Raw genomic sequence first — 20310 nt, 5'->3', positions numbered from 1 at the left:
TCCACAAGGTGGTGGACAATGGTTTCTTCCCCACCAGAAGCCACCTCAAGAGCAACATGCAGAGGAGGTGAGACTCCTGGCATGTACGAAGGACCTGATGGGGAGGGCCTTTCTCAGCACCAGCCAAGCTACATCTTGATGCTTGTTTGAAATTGCTGGCAATGAGGCATTCTGCCAAATGACTTTGACAATATGCTCAGGGAACCATCGGACAGGATCCACTATCTCCTTTTCCCGCAGGGCCACTAGGATGTTATGTGCAGACCATTGCCTGATGGGCTTGTGGTCAAAGGTGTATATCTGCGTAAATTTTTCCAGGAGGGACAGGTGGTATGGCATGGTCCAAATACTTGGAGTGTTCCATGGAAACGTGGCCAGACTCACCCTTCGCAACACCGGGGACAGGTGGAATCTCAGCGCGTAGTGACACTTGGTATGTGCGTGCTGAGAGTCTATGCACAAAGTGGTTATCAGGATGACGGCGAGGTTGGACACGTTTTCTCTCCCTTCATCTAGAATTTTGTACGTCGTGTCCCTGCGAACACGATCCATTTTCAACCTCCAGATAAAGCGGAAGATGGCTCGGGTGATCGCCACAGCACAGGAGTGAGGAATGGGCCAAACCATCTCGGTACAGCAACACTGAAAGTGTCTCACACTTGAAGACCAGGTTCTTACCTGCAGTGGAGAGGGAGCATTGCTCCCACATGCCCAGATTTATTTTAATCATAGCTACACGCTCCTTCCAGTTTCTAACGCATGCCCTGGCCCTTCCAAACCATATGTCCAGCATCCTCAGGCAGTCTGACCTGATTGTGAAGGGAACAAAGGATCGGTCAGCCCAGTTCCCAAAGAACATGGCCTCGCTCTTGCCATCATTTACCTTGGCTCCTGAAGCCAGTTCGAACTGGTCGCAGATGTTGATCAGTCAGTGCACCAACAGCGGACCTGAACAGAAAATGGTGATGTCATCCATGTACAGGGAGGCTTTGACTTGAGTGCCTCCACTGCCTGGAATCGTCACTGCTCTTATGCCTGGATTCTTCTTGATGGATTCAGCAAAGGGTCCTATGCAACACACAAACAGAACAGGGGAAAGAAGGCATCCTTGACCTCAGTGCAGTTCCCAACCTTGTTGATGTACCTGACAAGGAAGATAAGCACATCACTGACAGGAACAGGGTTGTAGAGGTGCACAGTCACCATGCGATCCTGTTGTGATGGCAGAGTAAACAGTGACTCCGCCGTGAAGATTCTCAGCTATCGCTGGTCTCTCGTCTCAAAAACCTTCAGGAACTTTATGCAGGCAGCAACATTCTTGAAGGTCACGTCAAAGTATCCAGTGCTAGGGAAGTTCTGCAGGCAGTAGATGTCTGCAGCTATGAATCCATAGGATTCCAAAAGGATTCCCTTAATGAAGAAGGCCTGGTCAATGGATGTATCTCCTTTGCTGCCTTTCACTGCCACCCTAACAGTGTTACCTATCTCCTGGTTTGGGGCTCAACTGGTTGCAACCATCACCTCTTTAAGTTCCCGATGTTAGGACTGAAACCCCTTCAAGGAGAACAAACAACCACAGAAGAGCTTCCGATACCAAAGGGCAAAAGGCTGAAGCCTTCGCTGAAACCCAAAAAAAAACAGTGACGCACATGCAGAACCAACCATGATCGTGGTCTCTCCCCTGCTAGGTAAGTAAAACTAAATTTCACACTCATTTTCCTGCAAGAATCATTCAACATGCTATAAGAGTGCTCTGGTGAAATATCCTTTTCAACAGTACGCTCCACAACCCAGTGCTCCTGGGTTCAGGTCTCAGCCAAGATTGTAACTTCATTGTTCCCAAGTGTGAGACAATACATGAATTTTCAATCAATTGTTAGTTTGGTAATTCACATTCAGGTGAAAAATAGTTAGGGACTTTGACTCCACAATACTTGTCCTGGAATTGGCACTGTGGGAAAGTTTGGAATTCTACACACCCATTTCTCTCAGCAGTTGAAATGAACAGCTCAGAAAGGGAGGATTCCAAAATGGAACCAACTTGAAATAAAAACAGGATGCAAACAAGCATGTATGCATAGGTTGTATCCCATGTTAACATTGTACGGTAAATTATCTTGCACACCATCTTGCTCTTAGAAATGCCAGGCCTCTCTGGAAACCATTCAGCCTTTAGTTTATTCCTCATGATCCCATTCAAAAAAATACCCAAAGATCTAAATATTGTTCTTTTAAAGCATAAATGCAGCATTCTGAAGGTAAAGTCATGTTGTAATTTCTATCAAATTGTTTTATTTATTAATTCTACTGCAAGGTTCTCCCTGTAAAGGCAATTTTAGCAACCAAAATTCACAGCAGATTTTTCGTAATGCCAGCATTTATTCTACTTTCCTGTATGAGCTGAGTAAATTTTTTCCTGGAATGTGATAGCTCTGTGCTCTCACTGAAAATGTCGACACAGGTCTGAATGCTCACAGAAGATTAACAATGTTCTTAAAATATCTGCCCCTGTAGACTTACTTGCTGCAAAGCACACAATTAATTTCACTTAAAGGAATATCTAGCTAGTTAAGCCATTCCTGATAATGTGCATTCATAACATCTGCTGAAACTCAAAAGTTTCCTCACTCTATTTTAAGAACTGTGAAGTCATACAAGAAGCCAGCCCCCATTGTGGGAAAGATCACTTGCTCCTGTTAGCACCTACTTGCTGCAGTCTGGCACTGTTTATTTAATGGGCTTTCCCTCTATCTTGAGTGCAACCTTTGTCCTGGCCCTGTTGATCTTGGCAAAGGACCATGGGAGAATCCTGTTTTTGACTCCAAAAGGTAGAAAGTTATTCCCTAATTTCCTGTTAGATTGAACAAGTTAATGACGCTCATCTTACAGCTGGCAAGAAAACTATCCCCATCACAATGTCTTGGCATAATATGCTAATAGGTGTGTAGCTGACAGTAACTCCATTCTCAAATGTCCAGAGCACCATTTAACTAGTTGGCAAAAATGAGTCCCTTGTGGGAATAATAATTCTGTTTTACAATTAAAATTAGATAAAAGTGATACATTATTTTGAGCGATGTGTTTGATTGTCACCATCATATTTTACCATCACATTGTGCTGCAATCATGGAGGAAGGATCATGCTAACTTTTGAATACTGATACACCTATTTCCTAAAATCTTGTTTTGCTATCCAAAAAGATAATTGCATTTGGACACTACATTCTTATTAAATCCGCATGAATATCACATCAAAGCAATTCAGCAATATTGGATTAAAATGAAAAGTCAAGTTTATGTGACTCATCTAAGAGTATTTTTAAATATTACATGCATAATGAAAACTCTAAACATAGTGACATTTGAAATTGGGTAATAGGAAGGCATTTTTGGGACATATCTTTAAAGAAACTGCTAACTTTTATTTAAAAATCTTTGTGGAATTTAAATATCTGCTAATCTTTCTGGTTCAGCTCCATAATAAACAGTAACCCTTTGTTCACATGTAGGCATACTATCACATACACATAGGTTCTATGCCAAAGAAGTAAATCCAACTTCACGTTATTTAACAAGGCTGGGAGGAAAAGAGTAAATTCCCCAGCTGTGAAATATATCTGTCAAATTCAATAGCAGCTATTTGACTAGGGATGTACTTAATTATGCCAATCTCCAGTATAGTTATCTCACACCACTGAAAAAAATGACAACAGCAGCTCAGTTACACTGCACAATGCGCTCGCCATGTTCTGCAATAAGCCAGTTCATGTCATTTGAACAAAGGGACCACCTGTGGTGGAACTCATTCTAAAACATCGTTACTATGGCAACCACCAAAACTTTACTACTTCCATTTGGTAGTCATGGTTTTAAATGCTTTACAATAGCATGAACCATTTCTTGTACGTTTAAACAGTAACACCGTTATACTATAATGTATCAGTTGGCTTACTGAGTTTAGTTTAGAGAAATGTGCTAATAATTTATTTCCAACTGTAATCCATTAAAAAAGCCAATGCTGAAGACCTTTAAGCATCATACATTGTCACCCACATAGATAGTTATAAAGAAGTGTTTAGGAAGATAACTTGAAAATCTGTCCAACTAAATACATGGGCTGTCCAGGTATTTGAAGTCATGAATTGTTCATGTTAACAGATCTAAAGCAAACATTGTTCATTGGTGTTATGAAAACAGCATCCTGAAATTAAAAATAAAAACAGGAAGTGCTGGAAATACTCAACAAGACTGGCAGCATAGAGAAAAACAGAGTTAACATTTCGAGTTGAATATGGCTTATTCTTTAGAAAAATCTTCCATTCCAGCACTTTGCTTTTATTTCAAATTTCCAGCATCCGCAGTATTTTGCTTTTATTCTGAAATTAAAACCTTGCAACATCTATAGTCCATTATACATGTGTGTGTGCAGAGAGAAAGTAATAACCTCATTGCAATCAGGCTGCTATTCATTTATAAAATGACTGTTATATAAGGTATCTAAAGAAAAAAAACTGTGCCATGAGCTGTGATTATTTACAACTTCCTAATTCTCGCAACCTTTTCTTCCCTGTAGAGGTCAGAGTAACTGGCTGCAGCTGGATCGCAGGGTATTGGATCATGATTTGCCTAAGAAAACAGGACCAGTGGCCTTATTCTTTTCAGTCAAGTGAGTTCATTAATATTTGCATAGAATTGAGTTCACATAATGCAGCAAGAACACATTTCAAAGTTGGTGATGTTCTTGTTTAAAGCTTCATCTTCAAAAGTATTAATTTGAGTTCACTGAAAAGGCAGCTGTTTGAAGGGGAGAGTTGCAATGAAGCTAAAGAAAGTTAAGAGCAGGTGAGGTGGTACTTTCTATATTGGGTGTTAATGAAATTCTGAACAGGAACTTTGTGGATCCAGGTGCAGTATTCAGATGCTACTGTGAGAAGGAACTGATATCATATTTGTTACCCAAATCAGCAATATCTGAATTCTTCCAATGCCTCCTATCTTCCAAAACTACTGAACTACCTGAGCTCACTAGAATAGAAATACCTCCTTTTTCAACTATTGTAATTTTTATTGAAACAAACCAAAATGAGACAGCGCAGAGGTTATGGGATAGATGAGAATTACCAGGTGGAAAGAAACCAAGCACTGCATTTTTATACTGCTTTTCTTGCCCAGAATTTGCACCAGATTAGTAGTATATGCTGGCAAAGTAGGTTAAGGGATAGGTCGATAGATGTGCAGTGACAGACATTTAAAGAGATATTTCATAATGCACAGAATAGATACATTCCAACGAGAAATAAAAATTTCAAAGGGAGGACCCACCATCTGTGGTTAACTGCAAAAGTTAAAGATTGCATCAAACTTAAAGAAAACGCATATAATTGCACAAAGTTGAGTGGCAGGTCAGATGATTGGACAGAATATAAAAAACAGCAAAGAATAACTAAAAGATTGAGAAGGAAGGAAGAATTAAAATACAAGAGAAAGCTAGTTAGAAATATAAAGGCAGATAGTAAGAGTTTCTATAGATATTTTAAAAAGAGTTAACAAAGTGAGCGTTGGTCATATAGAAAGTGAGTCGGGGAAATTAATAATGGAAAATAAGGAGATACCAGATGAATTGAATAGGTATTTTGCAATGGTGTCCACCACAAAGGATACAAGTAACATCCCAGAAATGGCTGTAAATCAGGAAATGGAATAGCTCACAAGAAAATTAGGATCGCCTGGGAATGGTGCTAAGCAAATTGTTGGAGCTGCGGGTTGACAAATCCCCCGGGTCCTGAAAGACTTCATTCTAGGGTCTTAAAAGAAGTGGTTAGTGAAATAGTTGATGCATTGGTTTTAATTTTCCAAAATTCCATAAATTCAGGGATGGTCCCATTAGATTGGAAAGTAGTGAATGTAACTCCTTTATTCAAAAAGGGAGGGAGACAGAAAACAAGAAACTACAGGTCAGTTAGCTTAACACCTGTCATAGGGAAAATGAGAGAAGGTATTATTAGACATTATAGCAGGGCAATTAGAAAAATTCAAGGTTATCAGGCAGAGTCAAAATGGTTTTGTGAAAGGGAAATCATAGTTAACCAATTTATTGGAGTTCTTAAAGAAGTAACATGTGCTGTGGACAGAGGGGAACTAGTTGATGTACTGTACTTAGATTTTTCAGAAGGCATTTGATAAGGTGCTACATCAAAGGTTGTTGCAGAAAATCAAAGTTCATGGCGTATTGGCATGGATGGAAGATAGGCTAGCTAACAGTAAACTGAGAGTCAGCATAAATGGGTCATTTTCTGGTTGACAAGATGTAATAAGTGGTGTGCCACAGGGATCAGTGCTGGGGCCTCAACTTATTACAACTTATATAAATGACTTGGATGAAGGGACCAAAGGTATGGTTGCTAAGTTTGATGATGACACAAAGTTAGGTAGGAAAGTAAGTTGTGAAGAGGACATAAGGAGGCTATAAAGCGATATAGATCGGTTAAGTGAATGGGCAAAGATCTGGAAAATGAAGAATAATGTGGGAAAATGTGAAATTGTCCATTTTTGCAGGAAGAATAAAAAAGAAGTATATTACCTAAATGTTGAGAGATTGCAGAGTTGAGAGATGCAGAGGGATCTGGGTGTCCTAGTGCATGAATCGTGAAAGGTTAATATACAGGAATAGCATGTAATTAGGAAAGCTAATGGAATGTTTATTGCAAGGATAATTAAATATAAAAGTAGGGAGGTTATGCTTCACTTGTACAGGGTATTGGTGAGACCATCTGCAGTACTGTGCATAATGTTAGTCTCCTTATTTAAGGAAGATGTAAATGCATTGGAAGCAGTTCAAAGAAGGTTTAATAGACTAATACCTGGAATAGGTGGGTTGTCTTATGAGGAAAGGTTGGACAAGTTAGGCTTGTATCCAGTGGAGTTTAGAAGAGTAAGGGGCAACTTGATTGAAACATATGAGATCCTGAGGGTTCTTGATAGGGTGGATGTGGGAAGGATGTTTCCTTTTGTGGGAGAATCTAGAACTAGGGATCACGGTTTAGAAATGAGGAGTTCCTCATTTAAGACAGGGATGAGGAGAATTTTTTCCTCTGAGGGTCGTGAGTCTTTGGGACGCTCTTTCTCAAAAGGCAGTGGTAGCAGAGACTTTGAATATTTTTAAGGCAGAGGTATATAGATTCTTGATAAGCAAGGGGGCAAAAGGTTATTTGGGTAGGAGGAAATATACAGTTGAGGTTACAATCAGGTCAACCATGATCTCATTGAATGGTGGAGCAGGCTTAAGAGTCCGAGTGGCCTACTCCTGCTCCTAATTCATATGTTTGTATGTTCATATAATACAATGGTGAACATATTCCTCTGGAATTATTACCCCTATTGCATGTCCTGTTCCTTGATTAACTCAATAAGTATTTTTGATATCCTTATTTTTTTAATTCACTGATTCCACATATTAGGGTAGATCTTACTTCCAGTGAGTTGACCAACAGACTGCACCAACAGCAACCAATCAGACTGGAGCTATGTTCCAGCCCAACTTCATTTAAATACATCAGTGAACTCAAGTGCACTTCAAGTGCTGTAAACTGTAGAGCCAAATGCTGGAAAGGCCAGGTGGCTCATTTCTCAGCAGACCAATTGACCTCTTTCTGTGCCATAAACTTTCTATGATTCTATAAACTTTCTATGATTCTATGAACTCTCTCTCCCAGATGAGTTTCATAATGCAGTTTGCCAAATCCAGGCGCAATATCAGTGGCCCTGGAGACTGCCCCATTACCAGCATGATAACTCCCAAGTGGAGCCCAGGGTGGCAGCTGCCCAGATTACTATTTGGGGCTAGAGCCATTCTCGTCACACAAAAATAATTTAAAACTTACCTGCTTTATCGAGTCCTTTTTGGCTCTGCCACCAATAGAACTAGTTGCATAATAAACCATGCACCACTGCCAGTGTATAGAACCCTCACTTGCAAGTTAAAAGGGCCCCTGCCTGAAACAGACTGGCTGTTCAGCTACAGAGCATTAGGCCCCTTAAAAAAAATAACGGCAGCCAGAGCCAAGGTGAAATTATCCTCACTTGGTTTAAATTACACCTCATTGGATAATGAGAGGATGGAGCGGGAGGAAATTGGTTACTTGAACTAAGCTCCCTTTCCCTGCGTATTCAAAGACTGCTGCAGAAATAAACCCCCATACATATCAACACCTTTAAAACTTTTAATTTTGGTCTACTTTTGGGGCAGCAATGAACAAACAGCCTGTGTTCAACACTTTCCCATGTTTCTCCAGTCAGTGAGCTGCAATTAATCAGCATGAAAGTGTTTTTACATCATGGCATATTATTATTTCACTTTGTTGTTCATCTTTAATGGTCCCTCCATATTCACATAGATCCATTGGGTGAACCCAGTTGCAAAAGAACAATCAACAATCATCAGTGGAGGTACAGGCACTATTGAAGATTTTATTATTTCAAATAAATTTCTTATCACAACAAAAGGAGGATGGACCTGGAAAAATCTGAGCTGACTAAGGGCATCTTACTTGGCTGCATGTGATTATAATGATATGTTATAACGTAAAAACACTGACATGCTGATTAATCGCAGTTGATCAACAAGAGAAATGTTGGAGTAACAACAATGGCAAATCTGGAGGCAGAAACTGATGCTACACTGCTGTTATCCATGAGTCAACCAGTATATGCTACAATGCCACTGACTGCATGCCACCCACACATTGAAAGCTGATGATATGCCTTTAGAAGAAGAGGGATAATGTGAGAAACAGAATGGAAAAGCTGTAGAGAGAATAAAGGTACTTGGTGACATTGCCTATACGTATAATTATACACAGGGCCAGTTAAAAAAATGAACATGGATCAAACCTGTATTGTGGGAAGGAAAGCATATGACGCACTGTTCATCATTTAAATGGAAAGAGATTGCAGAATGCTGCAGTACAGTGTGATCTGGGTGACCTTGTATGTGAATCATAAAAAGTTGGCATGCAGATATAGCAATTAATTAAAAAGGCAATTGGAATGTTGGCCTTTATTGAAAGGGGGATGGAGTATAAAAGTAGGGAAGTTTTGATACAACTATACAGAGCATTGGTGAGATTGCACTGGAGTGCTGTGTATAGTTTTGGCCTTCTTGCTGAAGAACGGATATACTGCATTGGAGACAGTTCAGGGAAGGTTCGCTAGGTTGATTCCTGGGGCAGAGGGATTGCCTTATATGGAAAGATTGAGCAGGTTGGGCCGATACCCATTGGAGGTTCGAAGAGAGGTGATATTATTGAAACATGAAAAATTCTGAGGGGGCTTGACAGGGTAGATGCTGAGAGAATGGCCAGGATTTTCCAGTATCGGCCGTCATGGGACCTGAAGTTCCCACCCAAAGTCAACAATCGTTTGGCTGGTCCACCAAATTTTCCATCCTGCCAGCGACAGTTTCCACTGTGTGCCAGACCAGAAAATCCCAGCCAATGTTTCCCCTCTAGAGCTAGGGGGCACAGTTTAAAAATAAGGGGTCTCCTACTTAAGATGGAGATGAGGAGGAAATCCTTCTCTCAGAGGGTTGTTACTCTTTGGAATTCCGTACCACAGAGAGAAGAAGAGGCTGGGTCATTGAATATATTCAAGGCTGAGTTAGACAACTTTTTGATCTGCAAGGGGATCAACAGTCATGGGGGCAAGCAGGAAAGTGGACTTAAGGCCACAATCAGATCAGCAATGATGCTATTGAATGGCAGTGCAGGCTCAAGGGGCTAACTGGCCAAGCCCTGCTCCTATTTCTCGTGTTCTTGTGTTCAAGTGAGATAAATTCTTCCTTTGTGTGTCACCTGAATACATGACATATCTTATAAAATTAGCAAATACAGACACGGCTGCAGAAAACTTTCTGTAAATTACTGATACAGAATCTAAACAATGAAATTAAAAAATCACATGGAGCCAGAGAATACTTTTGCTATGACACATTTAGTACTCACAGCATCTGATTATTAATATGCCTAAGTTACAGTAAATTTAACCTAAAATATCAACATTTAAAAACTTTAAAGTATAGTTCCACATAATTCATGTGGAATTTTCATACCTGAAATTTTTTGCCACCACTTCCGTGTTTTCTGATACTCGATTCAAGCTATGAAAAGTGTGGGCCATAACTTCCAATGGAGCGGCAATTGAGTCGTAGTTCCACTCTGCTTGAAAGTTCTTACAGGAAAGTCCAACCGATCCTATCTTGCCTGACCTTTCAATTCAAGCAGGGCGAGATCTGGGTAGTGCAGCACATCCCCGGGGCCTAGAGTCAAGGGCTGTAGAGTCGCAGGTAGGTAAGCCATTCCCCCTTTTTTCCAGCACTAGCTGCCGTAAACCAGATAAGTTTAAAGGTCCAGCCAGGTTTAAAGGTCTTTGACAAGGTAAGTGTAAGAGGTAAATGGGTAGGGTGGGTCAAGTTAGGCCTTGGGGGATGGGGGTTGACGGGCTGGGCTTTGGGGGGGGTGCAGTGGGGGAGCGGGCTGGACCTTTGGCAGGGGGAGGTGTCAAGTCAGGTTGTGCCTTTAGGTTGGGGAGGTTAGGTTGTGCCTGGGGGCGGGGAGGGGGCAGTGGGTTTGACTCAGGCATTGAGTGTTGGTTGGCCTTGGTGGGAGCAGTCATGTTTGGCCGGGCTGGGCCTTAGGGGGTGTCGGGTTGGGTCATGTCTTATGGGGGCAGGTGGTGGGGCAGGGTGGGGGGGGGACGGTGGTGTTTGTTGTCGGGTCTAGTTCGGGCCTGGCCTTGGGGGGTGTGGGTCTGGTTGTGCCTTTGGTATCCCGTGGAGTGGGCGGTAGGGGTGTCCCCTGAGGGCGGTGCCCCATGGGATGGAATCCCGTGGAGGGGCAAGTTCCTTGTGGGAGGCTGGGGGAGGCCTGAAGGGGGCAGGGGGGCTGGTGTGGGTCTGCGCAATAGTTACTCAGAAGCTAGGAGAGGGTTTAATTCTTCTAACTCTTTCTGGGTAACTATTGATGTAACACAGTTTGCACTTCCCAGGCAAATGCTGTGCAATCCTTACCAGGGAACCGCAGGGTGGAGGATTCCCTAGCGCATTTTTGGGGTAACCCGCAGATGCCGTGGAGCTCAGAAGTTACGGCTCTGCATTTTACAATGTTTTTAACCCATCTTCAAGTTTTGTTTCCATTATTAGTTATTGTTACTGCACCAAGTCTGCCAGGAGTCTTTATAGTCCAAAGTAAATCAATTACTTCAACAGTGAAAGACAAATCAGCCTGAATTATTAATTCAGAAAATATGTTTTCAAAGTCTTTGTTTATCTTGGTTATGTGACTCTTTTTTCTGCCCAGCTCCCAATGGGATGACCAGCTCCGAAGAAATTTACCAAGTTGCCAATATGCCCCCTGCAGGAAAAAAGCAAATTACAAATCAGTTCCATACAATAGCTATATGAAAAACAATGTAGCATATCTTTAGTTCCATGTACTTGAGTTAAGGTCATTTTTAATCCAATACACACTTCAGAAAGTGGAAAACTGACATTTTTATTCACTTCAAAAAGATGGAAAATGACATGGCATATTATACAGTACTCTGACAGTTAAACTTTCTGATTATGACCTCCCGCCATAATAAGATTTTCAAACAGATGTGTTTTTAACCCTTTATCAATAGAATTGATGTTCATAGTGAAGCATTTTTTTAAAAATCTGTTCATAGGTTTGAAACATAAAACATTTGCACCAAAACACAACTGCATCAAATTGTAACTTTCCATAGGAACATTTGAAAATCAGTGTACTCTGCATCAACAGTTGAAGAGATTGTGTGTGTGGGTGGGTGGTAGGGGAGGCCTGATGAGGCTGGTAATGTGAGTGCAGCTCTTTCTACTTCCAAAATGAATGTCAACATGTCACTCTTGGATTTCATTCTTTGTAAGTTGATTTTTCCCAAACTCTGCTTTTTATGAACTTCATATCCTTCTCTTCTTATGCTGTGTCCATCTCTTGTTGTTGATACATTATCTGTTCACTCTTAACATTTTTTTATCTCAGCTCTATTGCTTTGCCTCCAAGATTCCTCTTTCGTGATCAATTCTCTTGCCTCTGTCTTTGATGTACCGCAGCACCAGTCTTCTCTCTGAATAAGGGTTTTGTCCATAGACCTAATCCCCCTGGTGCTCAGTAGTATGTAAATAAGAATTACAGGTTCTATACCTTAATATGTTAACAAAGACAGTTAGTCAAATATAATTAAAACCCTGCGGCAAACTAATAGTTTACAGAATTCAAATCCTTTCATCTATCTCAGTGGCCTAATAATGGTTAGGAAGAAAAGATAAATGGGCACCAAGATGGATTATTCCTACAGATAATTCTCATCTCTCCCTCCCTCCACAGTTTTGCTGATTGAGACATGCATACAAACAAAGTCCCAGGTTCAATTCCAGCCTGTGCTGAGCTAGCTGATTTCAGATGGGGGTGGGAGGCGGGAGGGGGTGGTGGTGGTAGACATGTATGTATGTGAATGTCAGGCAAGGACAGGATGGCACTCAACTTGATGCCCCAAGGTTAGACAGCCTGCTGACACTCACTTCACAGCAACGTCAGCCACTTGTACAAGGTACCAAAGGGTGGGACCGCATTCCAACAACGAACAAGTATCTTGGGAGTGGAGGGGAGGAGAAAATAACCGGTCTTCTGAGGCTTCTCCATTAGTCCTGCATTACAAATGATCATCCTAGGTAGAATTAGTGAGATTGGTTTAATAATTTCAGATCTCAAAAACGAAGCTCCTACTTCTCACTCCCAAGTTCTAACTTCAATGATTTTTCATAGTTTCATGCAATCCGAACTGGGAAATCTTTAAGTTTTGTAACCCAGTTTTTGATTTAAAAATTATTTTAGCATATTTCAGGTCTAGTTTGATAATGGAAAAAATATTTTCTCTGTTCTTTTGGTCGACTTGCATCATTCTTCAGCCAAACAGATTTGCTTCCGGATATCTGTGACTAACCACTAGGAGGTGTGCATGAACATCTCAAAGCTGCCTTCCCTTCCAACGTGTAAACTTATATTGTTCCTGACTGAGAAGAGTTATATGAACACAGGACCATTGATTACATATAACTTTAGAAGCCGGTTTGATGTTATAAAGTTATGTCCATTTTTAAATGAATAACAATAAAACAATAAATCTTAATTATTTTGTTGCCAATAAAATGCAGAAATCAGTCAGTTAAAGCTAATTTTTTGATAAATATATTTTTCAATACATTTGCTTTAGGTTTTATATTGAGAACATATCATTCCTAAAGGACATTACCACTGTGGAATTATTCTTTCTGAATGCAAAATCCAGCATTTACAAGGTAAGAATGTTTAGCCAATATTTTATTTTTCTAAGTATCTTTCAGTTCATGGCGGTAAATATAGATTACAATTATTGCTGCAGAAATTGCAAACTTAAAGCTGCATTTTCCTACAATTGAAGAAGGAAATTTTAAAAACAGTATTTAAAAAATGAAAAACGTTCTGTGTTGGAAAAGCTCTGATTCAAATCCAATCCATTTCATTGGACCGGAGAAGGGTAGATTGTGGGGCTGGTATTTGGATCACTGCTTTCCTTGATCTATATTCATGACTTGGGTGTGCAAAGCACAATTTTAATACTTGCAGATGAAACAAAAATTGGAATTATTGTGAACTGGTAGGATAGTAATAGACTTAAGAGGACACAGGCTGGTAGAATGGGCAGACACGTGGTGGAGGACATTTAAGGTGGAGACGTGTAAAGTGATAAATTTTGGCAGAAAGAATGGGAAGAGGCAACAAAAAAGAAAGGATACAATTCTAAAGGCAATTCTAAATGCAGGAGCAGAGAGACTTGGTAGTATATGTGAACAAATTGTTGAAAGTGGCAGGGCAGGTTGAAAAAGTAAGGCATATGGGATCCTGGGCTTTATAAGCAAGGAGGGTTATAGTGAAACAAAAGCAAAATACTGCAGATGCTGAAAGTTATAGTGAACCTTCAGCCTCAACTGGAGTATTGTGTCCAATTCTGGGCACACGCTTTAGGAAGTTTGTGAAAGCATTAGAGAGGGTGCAGAAAGTTTTACGAGAATGGTTCCAGGGTTGAGGGATCTTCAGTTACATGGATAGATTGAAGAAGAGGAAGTTGAGAGGAAATTTGACAGAAGTTTTACAAACCATGAGGGGACTGGACACAGTAGTTAGGCAGAAACTGTTCTTATTGGCAGAAGAGTTGAGAATCAGAGGACACCAACGTAAGAACCAAAAGAACCAAAGGCGACCTGAGGAAAAGTTTTTTTTTACACAGTGTTACAATCAGGTTAGGAGGGGTGAGCTGACTGCTCTTTGTCCCACTCCTGGGCTGGTTATAACAGAATTTGATTTTTTTTTAAATATGTGATATTGCCAATTCGATATGTGCTTAACCATGTATAGTTTGGTGTAACAATTAAAGTCAGCCAGAGTTAATAAGTAAGGAGATAGTTTTATTACCAAAACTCACTCAGGTAAAGATACAGAAATTATTAACAAAAAGGTTTAAAATGTACAAATATGTCTAACTTCCTCCAATGTAACAAACATATACTCAACTTTCCCAGGCATGCACAAAAAGAAATAAAACTTTACAGAGTATTAGATGTTAAAACTTGGCCAAGTAAAAAAATGTAAAATCAGAAAAATTATTCATGGATTGTCCGAATGCTTGTTCATAGCTAGAAAGGTACTTTACACTGTAGCTGCTGGAACTTGGTTCCAAAGCAGTCGCTCTGCAGTCATGACAGTTGATACTCTTTTCTCTTGGAGACAGTGGTGTTGAGTTGGAATCCTCAAGAACTCTCAGCTTGCAGCAATGAGGTCTTCTGGTGGGTTTTCAAACCATAAACAAGGCTCGGCTTTGTTGGGAGAGGTTGTTGCCTCTATTGTCCTTGTAGCAGCTATCTGTTAGTTCACATCAGTATATCTTACACCCAAAAGCTGGACCATGTGACCTCTCTCTGGTTTCAATCTGGAGCTTTTCTTAGCCATTGTCTCAGAGCTTTGCTGACTGTGGCCAAAATTTTCCACCCCCCCCAGCTCCCCTGTGGCATAGCCGATGAGCCATTCACATCAGTGGCACCAGCATGAGGGGCCAGAAGATTCCAGCCTGTGTCTCCATAAAGTGACCTTCACAAATGCAACTTAGTAGCTGCTGTAGGCCGCTGTCCTTTGCTTAGCACAAAATGTTCTTTTCAAAAAAGTTATTTTATTTATTATATATATTTTATACAGGCAGATAACATGACAAATTAATATTCTATATAGCATACCTTCATACCAACAGTGTATGGTTAGGATCTAGAATACACTGCCGGAGAGTGTGGTGGAGGTAAATTCAGTTGTGGCTTCTACAGGGATATTGGACAAGCAACTGAAGAGAAAAGAATTTGCAGGGCTATGGTGAAAAAGCCAGGGAGAAGGACTGGCTTAGTTGCTTTTGCTGGCAAAGGCACAATGAGCCAAATGGCTACCTGTGCTGCAACCATTCTATGATTCTATATTGAAATGCAGCCACATCAAATTTCATTGCTTACATTGGATGTTTAAAGCTGACTGTTAATTTTATTTGATGATATCATCACAACATATTATCACGCATGGTTGACAACTTTACTAAATCAAAATATTGTGAACATTTATCTCAATGCAAAAAACAACAAAAATCTGAGAAAAACCATCAACTCACTTTATCTAGTGACGGTACATCCACATACCATTATAGCCTTTCATCCCAAGCTCCTGTTGACTCCCTACTTTTGGAAATACTAAGCTATAAGTCACACTAAAAATGAAACAAGTGTTGCCAACATTTCTATGACCCTCAATTCCACTTGTCAACTAATATGAATGCAGCTCCTTCCTTAATTAATTACCTTCTCTGGAATTTGTTCCATATATCCACTATCCTGTGGGATTAAAGAAAGCATTCTAATCTTGCTCGGTTCTCATGAATTTTGTGCTTGACTTTATTGCCATACTTAAGATGCTTTCTTACTGCGGGCAAAGGAAAATCTTAGTCTTGTTTACTCTGGTAAAATGGCATTAGCAAATGTCTAAGAGCAGGTATGTATCCTGAACTAGGAGAATCCATGGAACTTTATATAACCGCACAAAACATGGTGAGTTTGATTTGGCATAATAAAACCCAAAAAAATCTTTGTGAATTTTTATTTGTAGAAAAATCAACCACATTCAAGCAACAAGCATGTATGCATTAGACAAGAGAGGTGAGATAATGACCTGCTTTAGAAGATCATTTATAGACATTCTTGAGGACTCGTTTAACAAGTATTTCTGCATTTCTGTATTTCAAGAAAACAGAGCTTGCCTTGCTATGCTTTTAACTTTACAGAGTCAGAGTATGATTTACAAAAGAAGCGACATTGTTGTTTGATCAATTAGTAGATTATAGCTCTGGATCTTGTAACAGAGTGAAGTACCCTATAGAAGCCACTTTACAGGTCTCAGAGTTCATTTCCAGAGAACAGTATCTGCATGCTCATTTTGCCATCAATAAAGCTATTAAATTCCAGCAACATCCATTCCTTCAATATAAGCAATAATTTGGTCCAGTCCAGGATTTGGAAAACAATCCTGTTATAAGTTGTATTTAGCAAATCGTCATTGTTGAATGAACAGAAAACCATTCCATAAAATTGATACAATAGCAGCTCTGCAATCTTCAAAATTGAAATATAAATTCTTATTTAAGAGAGGAAAATTCAAAGTGACTTTGGCAGTTCATGTTGAACTTTAAATACAGTGTTTATGAAGTCAGTTGGTACAGGGAAGGGAAGAGAAGCCCACCAGCCTATCATAAAAGCTGAATACGGCCACGAATTACTTACAGGGGTATTGAACTTATTAAGGAAGACTTGTGTGCTTGTAAAAAAATACAAGCAAGGACACTGAGCAAAAGATGACTAATAATGTAAAGTGACCACTTTCTGGAAAATTCCTATGTGGATTATACTGACAGATCTGCCCTGAGAGAACATGGAATGTCGCACCTGAAAAGGTGTCACGGCCTTCATCAAGCAGAGACACTTAAAAGGGAGATAGGGAAGGTGTGAAAGACTGAGCTTTAATCTCCTGTAGTTGCAGAGACAAAAGATTGATTACCACACCTCAGCAGGCATATAAAACCCATATCCTGTTGATTCATAACTCTTGGTTCAAGTAAGAATTCAGTGCATATGGGTTAAGAGGTGCTGTAGATAAGGTTTACTGCAAGAAGTGTGACTTAAATTAAGAGAGTTAGGGAAGGAAGACATGGAGGTGCTCTTTTTCTTTCTGCTTTCTAAATTTCTCAGCCTTCATGAAATTGTACTCTTCCACAGGAGAAGAAGCTAGTTATTTGTTGAGTATCTGGTAAGTGACTAAGGTTTATTCTGTTCCTAAGGTTCAAATTAGTCTAGCAACTGGTGATAAGGTTAATAAAATATATAAAAATAAAAGTAGAATATATAATTGAATGAAATAATAAAATAGTTAATTAGAACATATTAAGGATGTCAGGACAGATGATGTGTCACAGCTGCAGCATGTGGGAGCTCCTGGGTGCCAGTTTGATCTAGGGCAAACACGTCTGAAGTGTTTGAAGTTTGAGCAGCTTCAGCTCAGAATTTATGAGCTGGAGGATGAAATGCAGACACTGCAATGCATCAGGGAGGGGGAAAGTTACCTTGATTCTTTGTATCAGGAGGCAGTCACACCTCTTAGGATGGAGTCTTCTGATTTGGTCAGTGCTCAGGGACAGGAGAGTGTGACTGTGAATGAGGCAGGTAAGGGGACTTGGGGGGCAGGACTGTGAGTCTTTGCAATTGTCCAACAGGTTTGAGGGTTTTTCAGCTTGTTCAGGTGAGAGTGGGGGCTGCAGAGTGATGAACTAATTAGCCATGGCACCATGGTACAGGAAACCATTCAAGTGGGGGGAGCAAAAAGGAATGTAGTGGTAGGAGGGGATAGTATAGTCAAAGGGATTGACACCATTCTCTGCAGCAAAGAGCATGAGTCCAGATGGCTGTGTTGCCTGCCTGGTGCCAGGGTGTAGGACATCTGCTCGGGGCTGGAGAGGAATTTGCACTGGGTGACGGAGGACCCAGACATTGTGGTCCATGTAGGCACTAACAACATAGGCAGAACAAAGAAAGATGTTCTGCACAGTCAGTATGAGGAACTAGACACCAAAACACCAAATTAAGAAGCAGATCCTCAAAGATTCAAATCTCTGGATTATTGCCTGAGCCATGTGCACATTGGCATAGGACAAATCAGGTTAGAGAGACGAAAGTGTAGCTGGTGTGGGAGACATGGGTTCTGGTTCATGGGGTACTGGCACTAATACTGAGGAAAGTGGGGTCTGTACCTTTGGGACGGTCTACACCCAAACCGAGCCGCATAACTAGGGAAGTAGAGAGGGTTTGAAACTGAATAATGAGGGCAAAGACTCAAATTTGGGAAGATGTGAGCAGAGGCAAGACAAAAGAAAAGGTATTATTATGGGAAATGAAAAACAGACCGTGACAGGAAGGGATAGAGAGTACAAATCTAACAGTAAATCAACAGATGAAAGTAGAGATTATAAAAAGAATAAAAGGATAAAACTAAAAGCTCTGTATCTGAACGCATGTAGCGTTCAAAGCAAAACAGATTAACTGAGAGCGCACATAGAAATAAATAATTATGATTTGATAGTCATTACAGATTCATGGCTGCAGGAGGACATGGATTGGGACATGAATATTGAAGGGTACAGGATACTTAGGAAAGACAGGAAGCAAGGAAAAGGTGGAGGGATGGCTTTGTTAGTGAATGATGATACTAGCACAATAGAGAGGGAAGACCCAAGTTCGGGAAACCAGATATGGAAAGGGTTTGGGTAGAGATGAGAAATGATAAAGGCAAGAAGTCACTTGTGAGAGTTGTGTACAGGCCCCCTAACAGTAACCATATGATAGGGTTGAGCATAAAGGAAGAAATAATTAGAGCTTGTCCAAAAGGCATGGTGATAATCATGGGAGATTTTAATTTACATATAGACTGTGTTATGGCACAGCAGATGGTAAATGCTGAGCTGCTCAAACCCCAGAAGGAAACTTGAAACAGTTGCCACAACTGTTTTGCAATTGGTATTTTACTTTGAGATGCGTGCCTTGAATTCAGTAGTAATAAGTCCACCAAGTCTTAGAGGTTCTCTACAAAACTAAACATTTATTAATAAAAGAAAAGATTTTAAGCACATACATAGGTCTACAAATTACTGCTATAATAACTTCTAACTCCCCTAATTAATCGGACTCTCAGTTACACCTCCATTAAGGCGACAGTAAAACAGAACAGATTTCAACAGACCCAGGCAAAGCACACAATACCCTAGACAATGAGATTCACAGTGAGTTTTCTTAGCTTCGGTTCCTGTAGACAGCAACTTGATGCCTAGAGGCTGGAGGCTTTTCACACTTGTGTTAAATCTTAGAATTCCTTCCCCTTTTCACATAACTTCAGCTCTTTTATACATGTCTCTCCCATTTAATGCAAATTCCATTGTTCCCACATGTTTTACAACTTTACTTTTCTCATAATATCAATCTTTTCTTGTACTTATATTATCAGTAACCTTTGGGAAAAATAAACACACTGTTTGGCTTAGCCTCTTTTGGATGGGTGTAACATCTTACCGTCTCTTTGAAATTCATTACTCTGGCTTACCTAAAAATGCAAAAGTTCCTCTCACCTTCATTCTAAAACTTCAGCCATGTTTATGTATTTAGCATTTCAAGCCTAGCTTCCCTTTTGATAACTCAGAAGCTCCAGACTAGCTGACTTCAATTCAATTAAGTCCACCCCCACACACACACATACATACAGAGAAACTAATCCAAAGTCCACTATTAACCTACCTTTTCAATAAATCAGAATAATATTATGAAAATTATATTTTCATGACAACTGGAAAACTCAGATGGCCAAAGATATCCCAGGTGAGGAGTTTTTTAGAAAAGCATGTTCTGGAGCCAACCAGACAGCAGCATATACTAGGCCTGGTATTGCCTGGGAAACAAAGAAATAGCTGACCAACTAAATACATATTTTGGTTCTGTCTTCACAAAGGAGGACACAAATAACATACCAGAGATGTTGGGGAACACAGGGTCTAGTGAGAGGGAGGAACTGAAAGAAATCAGTGTTAGCAGGGAAATGGTGTTGGAGAAATTGATGGGATTGAAGGCTGATGAAT

At 40.2% G+C, this 20310-nt stretch overlaps 1 protein-coding gene across 1 annotated transcript in view; it reads left to right on the top strand.

The window, feature by feature from the left end:
* The window catches only part of LOC121280296 (FERM domain-containing protein 4B-like), a 247612-nt gene that overhangs the window by 69583 nt on the left and 157719 nt on the right, over nucleotides 1–20310 (top strand). Inside the window, exons 4-5 of the mRNA XM_041192139.1 lie at nucleotides 4574–4666; nucleotides 13288–13372. Of these exons, the coding sequence (XP_041048073.1) occupies nucleotides 4574–4666; nucleotides 13288–13372 (178 nt within the window). The remainder of the gene's footprint in view (nucleotides 1–4573; nucleotides 4667–13287; nucleotides 13373–20310) is intronic.

This window comes from Carcharodon carcharias, chromosome 7, assembly GCF_017639515.1.
Source record: "Carcharodon carcharias isolate sCarCar2 chromosome 7, sCarCar2.pri, whole genome shotgun sequence".
Classification (NCBI taxonomy): Eukaryota; Metazoa; Chordata; class Chondrichthyes; order Lamniformes; family Lamnidae; genus Carcharodon; species Carcharodon carcharias.
This window is presented reverse-complemented; position numbering and strand designations above follow the sequence as displayed.